Source organism: Bos indicus, chromosome 25 (genome assembly GCF_029378745.1).
Source record: "Bos indicus isolate NIAB-ARS_2022 breed Sahiwal x Tharparkar chromosome 25, NIAB-ARS_B.indTharparkar_mat_pri_1.0, whole genome shotgun sequence".
Lineage (NCBI taxonomy): Eukaryota > Metazoa > Chordata > Mammalia > Artiodactyla > Bovidae > Bos > Bos indicus.
In genome coordinates this window covers 7,290,125-7,308,157 of record NC_091784.1, presented here as the reverse complement: position 1 = coordinate 7,308,157, position 18,033 = coordinate 7,290,125, and the positions used below count along the sequence as shown (strand labels likewise).

Genomic DNA, 18,033 nt, shown 5'->3' with positions numbered 1-18,033 from the left:
ATGTAATTATGTGATAATTACATGTAATATGTATTTATACATGTATTATGTCTATGCATATTGTCAGACACAAACACAATCCATAGTATTACTAATTATATAATCCTTATTATATAATTATTTCCATTCTTTACTGAGCCCTTACTGTATACCAAGCACAATTAGAGTGCCTTACAAGTATTAACTCGTGCGATTCTCAACGGCAACTCTGGTGTGGTCCTCATCCAATACAGGAGGATCGTATACCATGGTTTCAGGTGCTTTTGATGTGTCCATTTTACAGATGGAAAAACTGTAGAACAGCATAGTTTTCCCCCAGCAGGCAAAGCTGAGATTCTAGCTCAGCAGTCTGCAGTCTGGCTCAAGAGCTCACACTCTTAGCTCATATATATTACACTATATATACATTTATATGGCTTCCCTGGTGGCTCAGATGGTAAAGAATCTGCCTGCAATACGGGAGACTCGGGTTCGATCTCTGGGTTGGGAAGATCCCCTGGAGGAGGGAATAGCAACCCACTCCGATATTCGTGCCTGGAGAACCCCACAAACAGAGGAGACTGGCAGACTACAGTTCATGCGGTCGCAGAGTCGAACACGCCCAAGGGACTAACACACACATGCATTTATATGTATGTGTGTGTGTGCGGGTATCTCAAACACTCAGTATCGTCTCTCTTACACAGTTTGGTCGTGGTGGCGTTGCAGTGCCCTTGGAGATAAACTGGGTGATACATGCACTGAGTTCTTTCCAAGCACTAGGCGCTGGGTTATGAACTTTATACGCTTTGGTTCCTTTCACTGCCGTCCAACGAGGTGACTGCTGCCCAGAGACGTGATGATCCCTGCCTGAGGTCACACAGGGAGTAAGTAATGCCCAAGGTCACACAGCTGAAGGAAGGAGATGAACCAGGTCACCTGCCACAGATTCCACATCCTGACAGCACCCTGTCCACCTGCTTTTTCCTCTCCAAACCACAATGCTTCAGTCAGATGCTGTAGGTGAAATGCCTTACACATGGCCTGGTATGTAGTAAATGCCTGAAAACAAGCAGCTGCTGTTGTTTTTATTGTAACTAAATGCGCAAAGCCCAGTAGGCATTTTCTTCCAAGAAAATGACGGAAGTATGAATTTATGACGCCGTCTGTTCAGAGGGCAGATCCAGGGCCCCTTTTAAACCCTAACAAAGTCCCTGCCTTGTCGGTCGACACCAGTTCCTGCATCCAGCCACACGTGGAAACCCGAGATTGCCTGGGAGGCACACAGTTCACTGGGTTCTGCTCCCTGCCTTCTGATGGAGACGATCTGGGGTTCAGAGTGGACACTTGCATGCTTAATGAACTTGCCCAGCTTCTGATGAGTCACAGGGTCAGCTGACCCCTGGGTACAAGAAGCCCTCTGAGTGACTCAGAGCTGCGTCTTTCCCTGAAGGCTTCTCACAAGCTGCCCGGTGCCAGTCGGCCGTCCTGTGCTCAAACATCTTCTCCACCACCGGGCACCGACAGATGGGAGCTATTCTTATTATTTAGCATTTATTAAGCGCCCACAGTGTGCCAGGAGCCGCATGGAACAGGGGTGTAGGTGGTCCCCAAGAGTCTGTCCCCAGAAGGCTGTGGCCACATGGAGGAGAGGGGACGGGCTTCTCTCTTCTCCTTCAAAGCCCACCCTCCCCCTCCTTCCACCCAGCCCCAGGTCCAGCCCCAGCTGTTCTACTAGAGCAAATGGACAAAGATTTGGGCCAGGTTTCCACAGGGCTGAAATCTGGCCCTCCTCCTGCCTGGGTATCCAACCTGCAGGCCCCTGCGGGGCTGGTGGACACAAGGCTTTTGTGAGGCCCCCATTTCTTAGATTACAGGAAACAGCCTTCCTTCAGCCTCCAAGACCTGAGTTCCAATGGGCAGATTCAAACAGCTGTTAACTAGGGAAGGGAGCATGCCAGACCAGCGAGAAACAGTCAAGAGAAGCCTCGGGGCAGAGTCCTGCTTCCTCATCAAGGGATCTGTACAACAATATCTTTCAGTTGTTTTGCAGATACTGAAACCCCCTCCAGGTGGGAGAAGTTAACGGTTAATGATGATATGCCACCCACAGGCATGCAGACCCCAGACCAGTTAAACCTGAAGGTTGATAATGCTGACTATTACTTACCTTACCACCAACCACGAGCTGATCACACCCTCTTTTACTGTAAGACTTGTCACTGTCTCCCCCAAGCTGAGACACTTGGTTTCTAGGGCATGATTCCACTGCGCCCCCCTTAGCCTGGCAAAGTAATAAAGACCCCTTTTCTACTTCACCCAAAACTCCGTCTTTGAGGTTTAATTCAACACCTGTGTACAGAGAAGCTGAGCTTTTGGCATCAGGTGTCTAGTAGTCCCAGCTCCCCAGGCTAACAGTTGAGAAAGTGGGAGGGGATATGTGTCTCATGCCCCCCAAAGCCATGGGCTAAGGCGTGGTGTATCCCTGATTGCACCGTGCTCTGTTCAGCTGCACCTAAAACCTATGCGTCTGGTTCACAGGAATCTCCATGGACAGCAGAAGCAGAGAGCTGCACACAGGCCACCCACCTCCAAACCGAGAGCATCTTCATATGCAAAGGAAACCGCAGCCACCCAGGATAGGATGAAAAAACCATGACAACGGCGACGTTGGCCAACCGCGATGGAGTTCGTACCATGAGCAGGTGCTGCTATGGCTGCTTCACAAACATTATCGCATCAAAGCCTCAGGGCTCCCTTGCGAAGTGGGTGTGACTGTCCCTGCCACCAAGCTGAGACAGTGGAAGCTCAGAGAGGTGAAACCCCCAGGACACAGGACCAAGGGCCAGCTCTGGTTCAGCCCTTGGCATTACGTCCTCTTGGCTGGACAACAAGGGCCCCAGGCGTGGTCATCTTTGAGTTCTTTTATTCCTGATATTGACTCCAGGAGGCAGAAGTCCATGGAATGTTACTCCCACTTTCTAGATGAGAAAGCGGAGGCTCTGAGAGGTCAGGCCGCTTTCCCAGAATCACCCAGAGAAGGTCATGGCCAGCCTCAGGTTTCCCTGGTCTAAGCTCCACACTCTCAATCCTCTCGTCTAAATCTTTAATTGTGCTGCCTCATGAAACGAGAAGAAATAGCTCTTCGGAGAGTGGTTGGTGAGAACACTGTGAGAACGCACATGACAGCTGCCTCCGCGGTTGCTGAATCTTGCCCCCCTGTCTGAGAGCCAGTGCGGATTAGCGGGGGAACGAAAGGTAACGGCTGAGGGAAGCCACCCTCTCCCAGGCCAGCAATGCACCGGACCCACCACGCTTCCTGGAGCCAGATGTAGGGTAGGTAAATCAAGAGAGCATGGTAAATTAACTATACGTCAATAAAATAAATAAAATTTTAAAAATTAAAAAAAAATCAGGCTTTGCAGAAGACCACAGACCCACAGAATATTGAGTTCATCGCTTCTGGACAGTATTCAGGGTTCAGTAGTTAATCAAGTGAAGGAGCTGGCTGCTTGAATGCTGGTGGGATGCAAGTGTGATGGATCTATCTTTAGATGGGAGAGAAACATAAATAGGGGCGAGTATCTCCATCCTAAGTCAGCCCGGGAAAGCACTTACCCAAAACAACCTTTCAAAGACAGGGAGGGGGGTTCCGCTTCACCATCAAAGGCTCAGATCGCGGAACACTAAAGCGGCAAAGTGGAGTGTGAAATCCAGAAGTCCCTCCAGCCCCGCCTGCCCCATGCCAGTGTATTATAAAAAGCATACTTGCTGATATAGTATGCCTTTAAAACGATCAGAATGACAGATGGCTGCGGCAGGAACACATCCTTTTTATAGGACTGCTATTAATCAGAAGAGATTGACAGTGTCCTTTTAATCTTTTAATTAAAAAAAAAAAGCGCACCTCTATACAGCTGAAGGGGGAAAGTTGCTGGTGTCTCCGAGCGCATTGAGACACCTGGAATGATGTGCAAGGTCCACATGATTTCAAACTTCATAAAAGGAGGGCTTTAGTTTCCCTTTATTTCTAGATTTATTGACGTTGGCATTGCTAATATAAAAAGAAGGTATGGCTTTGCATGATGTGGGTAACTTCTGTCTTGCCTCAATTATAAGTGTTACCTGTTGTCCTCGTCAGGCTATCTGTATGTTCCTAGATTGTGGTGGTTTCACTTGCAAAAGACTGGGGATGTCCCAAACATACTGTGGTGGGAGACACTCCTGTAATTACTTTAGGTGGGAAAATACTGCATAAAATTGCCATATTTGCCTTTGATTCATCTGATCAGGTATGGAGAAGCAAGATACACTGGGTCATTGTGAATGTCTGGTAACTATGATCACTGGCAAAAAAAAAAAAAAAGGTAACTGGATAAGTAAGATCAGAAACCCACTAATTTCTTCCCTGGTGGGGTACGGGCAAGGTCTGGGGGAGAAGAGACATGTTTAGATGTTTGTAATAGCTTGAACAATTGAGACAACTGTAATACCTCTCAAGGAATTGAGAACTTTGTTTTTCATCTGTTGAGCACCCAAATTGAGCTTCCCTGGTGGCTCAGTGGTAAAGAACCTGCCTGCCAATGTAGGGGGCTTCCCTGATAGCTCAGTTGGTAAAGAATCCCGCTGCGATGCAGGAGACCCCGGTTCGACTCCTGGGTCAGGAAGATCCGCTGAAGAAGGGATAGGCTACCCGCTCCAGTATTCTTGGGCTTCCCTTGTGGCTCAGCTGGTAAAGAATCTGCCTGCAACCTGGGAGACCCAGGTTCAATCCCTGGGTTGGGAAAATCGCCTGGAGAAGGGAAAGGCTGCCCACTTGTGCATTTGATCCTTGGGTCTGGAGGATCCCCTGGAGAAGGAAATGGTAACCTACTCCAGTATTCTTGCCTGGGCAATCCCAGGGACAGAGGTGTAGCAGGAAGGAAAGGGGCAGGGCACAACTTTTGAAAGAATGACATAGCCCAAGGATACAACGTAAATCAATTAGAATCAAATGGAACCAAGATGGCAGGCAAGACTAGCCCCTGATCCTCAATCGGCAAGTGAAATGACCCATCCAGAGGTGCCATGACAGTTCCAAGGCACTGTTAAAAGACCAAGGAGTGGGGGGTAGCCCAAATCCTTGAAATCTCCATCCCTTCCCCAAAATAGTTGGAATAATCCTCCCACTCATTAGGTTAAGGTTAAGTCACTTTAGTCGTGTTCGACTCTGTGCAACCCCATAGACAGCAGCCCACCAGGCTCCCCTGTCCCTGGGATTCTCCAGGCAAGAACACTGGAGTGGGTTGCCATTTCCTTTCACTCATTTGCATATGAAATTACCCAGCCTATAAAAACTAACCACACCACATTTCGCAGCCACACTCACCCTCTGTGAAGGCACACACTCTGCCTGTGGAGTGTGTTTCTCTCTGAATCTGAATAAATCCATTTCTTACCTATAACTTTGTCTCTCACTGAATTCTTTCTGGGATGAGACATCAAGAACCTGAGCTTTATTAGGCCCTGAAACCAGGAAATGTGGGTTTTGGCTGGCTTCAAGTCCCAGTCACATGGGTTCAAGTCCCAATCTGAGGTAAACGGTTTCAGTGGGACCTGGCAGGCTACAGTCCATGGTATGGCAGAGTCAGACATGACTTAGACCTGGGTTTGATCCCTGGCTCGGGAAGATGCCCTGGAGAAGGAAATGGCAACCTACTCCAGCACTCTTGCCTGGAAATCCCACGGACGGAGGAGCCTGGTAGGCTACAGTCCATGGGGTTGCAAAGAGTCGGACACAAGTAAGCGACTTCACTTTCACTTTGGCAACTCAACAACAAGAATGCCTAAACTGGATAAGTGAGCTCTGACTGCTCCTTCACTCTCTGCTTGGCTAGATCTAACCCCAGCTTCCAGCTTGACTTTGGAATTTTTGCAGTTGGGGAAGAGTTGGGGATGGGTTGGGGTGTCAGCCTGGAGTTTCTGGGGATCACTGAAATCCAGCTGGACCCAATGGGGCTCATGGGCACAAAAGCCCCTTTCCCTGAGTTCCAAAGGGCAGGTTCAGTTGCTAGTCAGGAAAGAGAGAGGATGCAGGGACAAGGGAGGAACAGTCCAGAAACAATTGTGCAGCCTTGGGGGCAGTCCGAGATCCCCCTCAAGGGATACACGTAACAGTATCCTTGAGCTGTTTTGCAGATACTGAAACTCCCACCAAATGGAAAGATGTTAATGTCTGATAAAGCACTCTTCATTCCAGAGAGAAGGTCACTGTTAGGCCAGAAGATCTCTGGATTGAAGGAATGCAGCCTCTTCAGGCACTCTGATCCTCATCAGCAACCCCATCCATGGACTAGAAGACTCCACACAGGGCTCATCGTACCCTCCCTCCAGGTCTGGACACACAGCCTTGAGGGCATTAGCCCACTGTGGCCTTCTTTGCCTGGCAAACAATAAAGCTATTCTTTTCTACTTCACCCAAAACTCTGCAAAAGTCGCTCAGTCATTTCCAACTCTTTGTAATCCCACGGCCTATACAGTTCATGGAATTCTCCAGGCCAGAATACTGGAGTGGGTAGCCTTTCCCTTCTCCAGGGGATCTTCCCACCCAGGGATGGAACCCAGGTCTCCCGCATTGCAGGCAGATTCTTTACCAGCTGAGCCACAAGGGAAGCCTAAGAATACTAGAGTGGGTAGCCTATCCCTTCACCAGAGGATCTTCCTGACCCAGGAATAGAACCAGGGTCTCCTGCATTACAGGCAGATTCACTTTCTTACAGGCAGATTCTTTACCAGCTGAGCTACCAACTCTGTGTCTGAGAGTTAATTCAGGGTTAGTGTACAGAGGCCAGAATTTACTTCACCATCTTTGCCACAGTTGGATGTGGTGCATTTGTGAATGAAGATCAAGTTCAGATAACTACTGTGGAGTCATGGGGTGACTTGACTTGAGTCATTGGAGCCTCTGAATTCAACTGTGCCTGAAGGTGGAGGTTTTCTGTTTCCCCTCTAAACAATTATGAATTAGATCTTGTCACTAAAAGATAAGAGTCCTGAGTAAATGCCTATCCTCTTTCAGAATAACACAGGATAAGAATTATGAGGTGGCCAGCCCATCCTGAAGTGTGGCTCAGACGGTAAAACATCTGTCTGCAATGAAGGAGACCCAGGTTCGATCCCTGGGTTGGGAAGATCCCCTGGAGAAGGAAATGGCAGCCCACTCCAGTACTCTTGCCTGGAAAATCCCATGGACGGTGTAGCCTAGTAGGCTACTGTCCATGGGGTCGCAGAGTCAGACACGACTGAGCAACTTTACTTTAGTCACTAAGTTGTGTCCAACTCTTGCAACCCCATGGACTGTAGTCTGCCAGGCTCTTTACCAACTGAGAATAAATATTATATATACATATAAATGGGCTTCTCAGGTGGTCCTAGGGGTAAAGTCTCTGCCTGCCAATGCAGGAGACACAGGTTTAATCCCTGGATCAGGAAGATCCCTTGGAGAAGGAAATGGCAAGATACTCAAGTATTCTTGCCTGGAAAATTCCATGGACAGAGAAGCCTGGTGGGGTACAGTCCATGGGGTTGCAAGAGTCGGACATGACTGAGTGACTAAGCACGTACATATAAATGCCACCTTTTCCATATATTAGGATATAAATTTTAGGTTGAAAAGAATCTTGTGTGTTTCCTATTCTGCCTTATCACCTACACCCACTTCTCACTCCACTTCTCACAGCCTGGCATACAGTAGGTGCTCAATAAGTAACTGTTGAACAAAGAGATGAATCCCACGTAAACTCACAACCACTCTTCATGACAGGTGTTCCTGTTTCCATTTTGTAGCTGAGAAAACAGCCTTGGAGAGGTTAATTGACAAGCTCAAGGCCACATGCTTAGTAAATGCCAGGGCCAATACATCAACACGGACCTGTTTGACTCCAAATTCTCTTTGCCGCCTCCCTGACTCTTTAATTTAGTCTGCTGTTGACACGGCCTGTTTGGCAGTACAGAAAAGTCACTTGGTGACTAAGATGGAGCAGCCACAAAGTAAATGACGCCACCAACACTCACATTATGCAGGCGGGCCTTCTGCTTTCTTTCCCAATCAGCAGATATTCCACACATGTAAATAACTCTGCAGGGCAGCAATATCAAGATCTGAAAATGGCTCCACCAGCCGCTGAGCAACACAAGCTTATTCCCTTCAGGTTTACACCAGTGCCTTGCACATTCCTCATACATCTCTCTACCTTTCTGCAGGGGCCAGTTACTTTTGATCCACTGCTAAAACCAGAAGTTTGATAATTCTTGGTGTCACTGTGAGGGGACCCACTGACCAAACTAGGCCACTCTAACTAGGCCTGAGAGTAACCACTTGCATGAGTTACCTTCCAACAGGAAGTCCTGGTAAGGAACTTGGAACTAACATGCTACTACCAACCAGAAGAATTCGGCAAAGGTCAAAAGGAGAGAGGAGACTCCATATGTCCTACCAACCTCCCAGAATCCTCCTTGCCAGAATCCATCTTGGCTAAGTGATGCATGTACCAGCAGGAAGGACCCTGAGTCACAATGATTGGCCAGAAAATCCAGAGACTAACCCATCACCATAAAACCCAAGAATGAGAGCCACATGGCAGAGCAGTTCTCCTGGGTTTCCTTCCCCTGCAGCTCTCCACTTGGGCACCCCTTCCCCCAAAAGTCTCTGGCTTTGCCAGCAAGTGTGTCTCCTGGGATATTCATTTTCAAGTGTTAGACAAGAGGGTCCTGGGGGAGGGGGGGTGTTCCTTCTTCCTGTGACCTCACTACACAGGTGTATACAGATCTCTCATTAGATAAATCACCCAATTCAATGATGCTGATTTCTTCTTCAAAATCCAGAGCTGAGGGGTTTGCCTCTACCACTGCTACCCACGTCAGGGAGGCGTTCCTCATTTCTCTGCTGCCATCTAATTCTGTGGGGTACGGGTTGGAGAGCACAGCCTTCAGAGAGCTTACGGCTTCAGAGAGAAAGGATAGCAAATAGTGATCCGGACTCAAAATCCAGGGAATTCAACATTCACCTGATGGATTCAGAGAAGGGCAGTAGAGAGCCCATTCCTGTGTGGGCACAGAGAGATTCGGGGTTCAGAAGCTCCATTTCTGAGCTCCATTTCTCCCAGCTCCTCTGGAGCCCTGTCTTTTGAGACCTATATTTACTCAATGCCAAGATACACAGTGCCAATGGGTTGGGGAAGATACTGAAGCTCCGTCTTGATATGTCAACCCAAGCATCGTGAGCTCACCCACGTTCTCTGCTCTGATAGGAAGGGCTTTCTCCTCTGTTTGCCCAGAGAATGTCTGGTGATGCTCTACAGCCCGACTTGAATGCCACCTTTCCCCTCTGAGTGTGTGCATGCTACATTGATTCAATCGTGTTTGACTCTTTGCTACCTGATGGACTGTAGCCGGCCAGGCTCCTCTATACTTGGGATTCTCCAGGCAAGAATACTGGAGTGGGTTGCCAGGCCCTTTTGTAGGGGACCTTCCTGACCCAGAGACTGAACCCGCATCTCTTGCATTTCCTGCATTGGTAGGCGGGTTCTTTACCTGGGAAGCCCTCATTCCCCTGTGAACGACCCTCTTTCCTACTCCAAGAGGCATCCACCGTCTCCCTCTCCTATATCTCCATATGCACCTCGATAGTGGATCTGTGACAAAGAACAAAGGTCCCAGTCCACCAGACATGGTCCACATCTCAGCTCTGGCACTGACAATCCTTGTGACCTTGGGCAAGTGACCTTTCTCTAAATGTCAGTTTCAGGTCCTCCATATGCAGAAAAGGCATCGTAATACATGACTGTGATTTCTTATCCAATACCCATGGGGTCACCTCTCTATCTTGAAATTCAGATTTGGGGAGATTTTTCTTTTTCAGAAAGGGAATCCATCAGAAACAGATTATGTAACTTTCTCAGCAGGGCCTGGGACAACACTCTGAAATCAAACACAGAAAAATTCCCGTAGCGAAATATATGAATATTCACACTGAGTGGGATAAAGACAGTCTATAAATAGCGGCACATCATTTCAGGTCAAGTTTTCTTCCGAGAGGCATTTTAGTGCCAACACTCCCCCCACCCCCCAAAAAAGCTGATTTTCAGAGCTTTGGGAGATTTACAATTACAGATAATGGTGGGACAAACAGAACCCAACTTTCGGGTTATGGTAACCACCATTATCCACAGGTTTGCTCTCCCAGCTTTACCTGAGGTCAACCACAGCCTGAAGATATTAAACGGGAAATTCCAGAAGTAAACAATTCATACATTTTAAACTGTGTGTTGTTCGGGGTGGTCCAGTCCCATTCTGTCCTGTCCAGGATGTGGCCCATCCCTGTGTTCAGAAGATCTCACACAGTTAGTTGCTTAGTAACTATCTCAGGTATCAGATCAACTACCGAGTTATCGTGATGCTCGGGAGCAACTGATCCTTATTTTCCTGAATACCAGCCCCAAAGGACAAGAGTTAGTGATACTGGTAGTTCTGATGGAGAAGCCGTCAAGTGCTTCCTTGAAATGAAAACATTCTCAACCTAATAAGGAAGGCAACAAAACCATATGCTGAAATTGCTAAGATCTATGTTAAGAATGAATCTTCTCTGAGACACTTCAAGGAAGGAAAAAAAAAAAAAAAAAACTGTGTGCTTTGTATAGTAAGATATCCAGAGCCACATTCACAACTTTTTATTGCAGTAAACTGTTATAATAGTTCTATTTTATTATTAGTAGTAGTCTCTGTGTCTAATTTATAAAATAAACTGGACCACATGTATGTACCCACTCCAGTGTTTTTGCCTGGAAAATTCCATGGACAGAGGACCTGGTAGGCTACAGTCCACAGGGCTGCAGAGAGTCAGACATGACTGAGTAACACACACACACACACAGGTATGTGTGTACAGGGAAAAACACAATCCATCTTGGGTCCAGTACTATCTAAAGCATCCACTGGGGGTCTAGGCCATATCCCTGGGAAATGGAGCATTTCCTGCCCTGCCAGTAAACAAGGACGTCACAGACATCAGTGGCTGGTGACCCTGGGGGAAGGAGAAGAATGCCTGCCATCTAGCAGCCAGCAGACTGCAGCCACTCCCTACAGTGAGCCCTGAGGAAGCTCAGGATGTGAAAACACAGGCCCATGGCCCGAAGGCTGAGATGCTTATTAAAGGAATGATTTCAGTGAGCCTGGACTCTTGCATCTTCCTATAATAGAGAAGTGCTAAATTCCTTAACTTGGGATATCTGTTTTTCTTTCAATAAGAATAATCTCTTTGATGCTCAGACTACCTGCTCTTTGTTACAAAACTTCTATATAACCAGGCTCATCCCCTCACCTCCTTGGAGCAGTTCGCTTAGGCTTACTTGAGAGGCCCAGGCTTGAAGTCCTAAAACTTAGCTCTCAAATTTTAGGTTGCTGAATATTTTTTAAGTCAACATCCCCCACAGATAAGGGGGGGACAACTGCATTGTTAGGATAAATTGAGATAAAATATATAAGTATTTAGCACCATACCTGGTACACGCGTGCATACAAGTCACTTCACTCAAGTCCGACTCTTTGTGATCCCATCGACCATAGTCAGCCAAGCTCCTCTGCCCATGGGATTCTCCAGGCAAGAATCCTGGAGTGGGTTGCCAGGCCCTCCTCCAGGGGCTCTTCCTGATCCAGGGATCAAACCCAAGTCTCTTATGTCTCCTGCACTGGCAGGCAGGTTCTTTATCGCTAGCGCCACCTGGGAAGCCCTGCCTGGTACAAAGCACATGTGAAATACTTATCACCTATCATGCTTTCCTGATGTTTTTCCTATCGTATTGGATTTTATATTTATCTAAGGTTCTCTTCCACCAGGCTGTGAACCTAACAGTCAGTAGCTGTACTGGCTGCTTCTGTTTTCCAGGCGCATGTAACTTGCCTGATATGGAATATGTGGGTAGCAACTGAATAACTAAAGTAAAAAAGTACATAGTAAGGTGGATGTGGCCATGTCTACACCATCCTCTGTCTAGGAAAATAGTCTCCAGACCTGATCTGCAATATCCGGAGGAGATGAGAATGGAACTGTCTTGGTGTGGAAAATAATCTAGCAGTGATGGTCAAGGGCTATATCTGGCAGATAAATATCTACAGTGAGGGGCTCAAGTCTGAACTTGAACCCAGAGCCGAGGGCTTATCAGACCCAAACACCACCCAGACTGATCAGTTACAAAGCTGAGGTTTAGATGATATCATCTGACGCTGTGCGGCCGGCTATTGGTCCACGGCTCGGGTAAGTTCTCCTGGTAGCTTCTTTGACTCAAGACTGATGGACAATTTACTCGTCAAATCTCCTGTTCTCAGGTCAGATAATTCATTGATCATTCAAGGTCTTGTTGGAAATTGAGACATGAATAAAGGAGTTCAATGGGAAGACATGTTCGTTCTTCTTAACCAGAGATACCAGCAGTCGCTCTATGCCAAGGGGAATGGAACAGTGTTTATATACTGTTAATATTTGATACTTGATAGTATTTCTCTTCTTCTGCTTCTTACTATGCATGAAAACTGTCCAAACCGCTTCAGCCCAATCCTCCACGGTCACTCTGGAGTACCTTACATGGCTGGAAGGAAAAACTATTCACCTTGCTATCTATTCAACAAGTTCAGACATTAAAGATGGGTTCAGGATATTCAATATGGTAAAGCATCTAGCTTTCTTTGGGGATGGCCCATGAGGTCAGCAGTCACTATTGAATCTACTCCTGAGACAAAAGATACTATTGAGTCACGTCCTCGGAATTATTAGGAAACATGTTTGCTCACCACCTTTGCAGGATAAGGTGATGCTCTCTTAAAAGCCTCTTATGCTGTCCGATCAATTATTGTTTGTTTTCTTGGACTGAGCAGACAAAAACAGAGCAATAGGAAAAAAAAAAGTGGCACTTGATAGGGTTACGAAAAGGAAATTCGTAGGCCACAGAATCACTGGTTCTTCATGTTGAAAAGACTGTGAGATGAATCTCGAATTCTGATAAGACAACCCTGCCCAGTGGCCCCTACCGCTGTTTCATACCTCCAGTCACAGGGAACTTACTACTGCGGAAGGAACACACTATTTGGGATCATGGAACTGTCTCACTGATCACATTATGAGGATGTGGGTGGCACCTTAATTCCCTCTAGGAAAGCCCTGGCATCTTTTTTTAAACTTCTATTTTGTATTAGGGTAGAGCAGATTAACAATGCTGTGACAGTTTCAGGTGGACAGCATACATACACATGTATCCATTCCCCCACAAAGCCCCTTCTTATACAGGCTGGCACATAACATTGAGCAGAGTTCCCTGTGCTATACAATAGGCCCTTATTGGTTATCCATTTTAAATACAGCAGTGTGTACATGTCCAACCCAAACTTCCTAACTCTCCCTCCCCCCGGCAACCATAAGTTTGTTCTCTAAGTCTGTGAGTTTGGGAAAGCCTGAGTTGGGAAGATCCCCAGGAGGAGGGCATGGCAACCCACTCCAGTATTCTTGCCCGGAGAATCCCCATGGACAGAGGAGCATGGTGAGCTGCAGTCCATGGGGTTGCAGAGTTGGACATGACTGAGCGACAAATCACCCACACACACATTTGCATCTTGAAGAGTCTGGGAATAAACCCACATGATCAACGAATTGGTCAGCAAGCTGATAGAGTCTGCAGGAATACAGGGCACCTAGTATCACCTGAAGCATCAGCTGAGAGGCGAGTGTGTGGGTGTATGTCTTACAGTTCTTTCTTTGAATTGCCTTTCCTTCACTTGCAAATGTTACCGTGTGGAGTGTCTCAGTTGCTTGATGCCACTGGATAAATAACAGGCTGTCTCAGAAAACTAGAAAGAAGGCCAGTCTATCCCCACTCAGAGCGTTTCCGTGTGATCCATGGCGGGTGCGAGAGGAAGAAGATGAAGGCTGTCACAGGATCTGGGCTAAGACCCCCTGCTGCACCACTCCCTGACTTCTGGGTAACCATTTACCAGAGGTGTCACTTGGGAAAACAAAGCATGATCCCAGCAATGATCTGCAAGTAAAATCTCTTGTTTCTTTCCCCCAGAAACCAGATCCATTTCTCAAAGGCTCTGCACAGGAGGAAGGAATGGGAACCAGGCCTCCCCAATTTCTCAGCTCGCCCATGTGTCTTCTCATCTATCACGCAGGTAATACGTCCAGAGTGGCATTTTGTAATGACAGCAGCATTCCAGCGGATCGATAGTTATTTAATTCCCAACAAGCTCTCGAGTCCATTAAGCCTGATTACATTCACCCATTTCAGTGGGTGCTGTTATTTTTCCTACACCGGCACTTAATCTATAACAGGAACTTATGAGAACTTTCAAAAGCAATTTCAGCATCAATCAGCACAGAGTGAAGGGCACGATTTGCTTGTAATTATTTATCGGATGGGGCGGTCCAGGGTCTGACAAAACTCTAACCGCTAACCTTCACCCCGAATGTCCAACGGGAAGTAAAATGTTTTCCGGTGTATCACCAAGCCTGACTTCAGATCCCAGTGGCTCACTGGCCTGCGTATGCCTGGAAGGATGGAACTGTTTCCACGTTGTTGAGGACCACTCTCCAGGTAGTCCATTATTTCTCATGCATAATATAGAAGCCTCCCAAAAGAGCAAGGACCATAAATCTGGCATGATAAGATGTTTCGCAATGTTTTGGACTCCCCCCTAATGGCTCAAATTGCCAAGATTCTTATAGTTTACAAGAGGTAACTACAGCATTCAGAAAAGTAGACATTGGAGGTTTGATCAGAACCCTCCTCAGAAATTTGAATTAATGAGCTAGTGTTGCAGAATTTTGAAAGATCGTGGAGGGAGGAGCACAGAACTGAAGGTAAAAAGGACGTACTAACTACATGTAGCTTTTCTTTCCTGTAGAAAGGAGATACAGAATGTATTACAAAAAGATGACTGCTCTCAAACAAAGCACAAAAGAAGACATCCGGGTTTCCTCTGACACTCAGCCTCTGTCGTTAGTCAGTTCTCCACAGAGAAATTCAGACACATACCCAGAAGCCAACTTTTGCTTAAAAAGCCACACTTACAATGAAAAAAAAAAGGCCCCAAATATCTTATTTGATGACTCTCCCAACACAGAATGAAAAGCCTTAAAAGTGAAACCAACTTGTATTTCAATCATCTCCTTTCTTGCCATCATTCAGATGTAAACAACTGGTAAGGGATTCCTAGTATCATCTCTGAACTTCATAAATTAACCATCAATAAAGCATTCCTTTTGCCTCTCTGCCACTGGTCAATTTCAGGTTCAGGAAGGCAGGGGTACCCTTCATGAAAACAGACAAGCCCTGGGAAGCGGAACCTAAGGATTAATGTGTATTTCATGCTCCTTCTGTTTCCTGGGTGAAAGCTCTTAACCAAGTCACCTCATGACCAGTTAGTCTGTCTCAGGATCTGCTGTGGGAGACTGAGTCCCTCCGAGAGCCCAGAAGGAGAACAAATCCTTTGCCCCGTGGTCAACCTCCCGAAGCAAAGTGAATGTTAAACAGCAGCCCGATCAATACAAGCAAATATAGCTCAACTACACCATTTATTCAACCATGAGAGATGTCAATAGCCAGATTAGGGTGATCCATCTTTTTGATTTCCTACTGTCTTCCCTCAGACTACACGAGGGCTTTTTCCTGTATTAAAAGTGTTTGCTTTCTCAACCATAAAAATTCCAATTATTACTCTGCGCGCTCTGGAGTTAAGTTGCTGGCTGGCAGTGGCCTTGAATTACCTGGATCAGTCCTGGGAAGTAGGGGGCGGCTGGAACGATCATAGGTACGCCATAGGGATGCAAGAGGACTCCTTGAGAAGGCAACATGCTTTACGGGCAGGTGGGATCCCCTCGGAAGCTCAACGCATCAATGGAGAGTTGGGGGAAAAAAAAGAAAGAAAAAAAAAGATCTATAGACCCAACTTCTTCCGAACCACAGAGCTGAGAGCCAGATCGCCGCTGTCAGGAGCGCAGAGCTCATCAACACTCAGAGGGGAGAGAAAGAAAATCCAGCATCAGCAACTCTTAATGTGAAAGTTTTCTTCGCAGACGAGGGAGAGACACAGCAGCTGCAGGGTTGAAGCTACCAAAATGGAAGGTTCTATTTTGGGAACGGCTTGCCTAACATGACTAACCAAATACTCTTCATTAATTTAGTTCTCAGAGAGACTGAGAGAGACCCAGAGACGGGGAGCAAGGTGGTCAGGCTGACAGATTTGGGCTCTTTCCGAAGGAATTTGGGCAAAAAAAAAAAAAAGCAAAAACTGGAGTCTGTGTGGGATGGTTAGAGAGGAAAGCTGAGAAATGTCAATTGATATGATTATCAGCTGCCACTTAAAAGCTCAGTAGAGGAACGCAGACAGCCTCTGGTACTGATCACAGAGAAAGGAAGAAGATGCTATCTTGTTATCTGATGTCTGTTTCTCTCTTTCTTTCTCTCTCCCAGATTTTAGTTTTAAAGGGGCAACTTGTGCCCAAAATATAATTATAGCACCAGCGAGTATCTGTAGTGTGTGCTATGGCACACAGAACTATAGCTAAATTATTTACACATGTTTTGTAATTTCATTCTCAAAACTCTCGCAAGTAGGTACTATTACTAGTTCCTGGTCCACACGGGAAATGAGGCTCACGCTAGTTGAATTGCACGCTCACAGCCCTCCACACATGAGAGGCAGTGCCAGGCTCCTAATTCCTAATTGGCCACCGTATCCATTACAGTACTTCGTTCTGTAATATAATTTCATATGCCTTAAAAATAAAACTTTAACATTCTTTGTCTTTGAGCTTTCAGTTGTTATATTTTAATGTGTAATCGATTAATAAGATGACTCCCTGCTCCGAGAGTTTAAAGGCATACCTAACGCACACCAAAACCACAGACGAGAAATACATTCCAGTATTTCAGATCTTTCTGATGTTCGAAAACATCCAAGTGATGGTCCAGCATGCGTTACGTGGCCACAGATACTCTCAGATGGGATTGCAGGAGGTGGAATTACACTGACTTGGGTGTCCCAACTTGGCAGCTGTGTGATGTTGAACGTGTTGCTCAGTGTCTCTGAACCTTCGTTTCTTCATTTGGAAAACTGAGATAGTAACAGACCCTACCTCATAGGGTTGTGTGACGAGAAAAGCGCTTGGCATCCTCTCGTGATGTGTACAAGACATGCATTTGGCATTCTTGCCCTGTGTTCCTCTATGGACGCCTGGTACAGACACGCCTTTGACTTCAGGTGGAAGGCAAAGACGGCCTTCAGACTGTCACTCTTCTAGTATGTATCCCAGGAGAGCACCTGCTAGTGGGGAGAATTTCCCAATTTTGAGAGCACAGACTGAGTCCACTCAAGCCATGCTAAAGGCCCTGGGGATCATTGAAAATCACCTTCAAGCCCAACATCTGCTTGCCACCTCCCACCTCGAACTCGAAACCTGACACTGGATATAGATTTTTGTTGAAACTTGGAGAGCATCAGACACCGCGAAACGTATTCAACTATTGGCTTTTTCTAAATCCAAATGTCAATGCCTCCACTTTTAGATCGCCAAGGTGTTTTTACACTACACTAATTTTAGCTGCTTGATTTAGTTGCATAATTACATTTCTAGATAACAACAGTGGACAGCGTTTGGCAGAGAACGCAATGATTTAAGGCTGAATTGGGGCCATCTTGACAAGGTTTCTCTATAATTGATTCTCATGTATCCAAGTGGCCACCTTGTTACGATTCAGAAAGCTCCAGGAACAGCTGCGAGTTGACCCCCTCTTACTTAACAGCCTGATACTGTTTCTAACTTTAGCTTTTGACGCTGACTTTCAACACTGCTCTTCTGAGAAGTTACCAGTGAGAACAGTAGCTTTACCATGAGACGGCTTCCTGGGGGCGGGGAGAGCTCTTCCTGACTTTGGAAAGCCCTGGGGTCAGATCGTGTTATGTCTCTGGTGGAAAGATCACTGGACCAGGAGGCAGGAATTCAGGAAGGCCAGAAATGTATACATTTAG

General features: G+C 46.5%; 1 protein-coding gene across 16 annotated transcripts in view; it reads right to left on the bottom strand.

The window, feature by feature from the left end:
• RBFOX1 (RNA binding fox-1 homolog 1) overlaps positions 1-18,033 on the bottom strand; it is a 2,439,741-nt gene that overhangs the window by 390,855 nt on the left and 2,030,853 nt on the right. The window contains exon 1 of one of the 16 annotated variants that reach the window (XM_070779622.1): positions 15,770-16,107. The exons of 12 other annotated variants lie outside the window; for them this stretch is intronic. In XM_070779622.1, the coding sequence (XP_070635723.1) occupies positions 15,770-15,856 (87 nt within the window). In that variant the 5' untranslated portion in view covers positions 15,857-16,107. Of the gene's footprint in view, positions 1-15,769; positions 16,108-18,033 lie in introns of those variants that run through there. 3 more of the 16 variants (XM_019987503.2, XM_070779626.1, XM_019987507.2) reach the window with 3 other exon arrangements.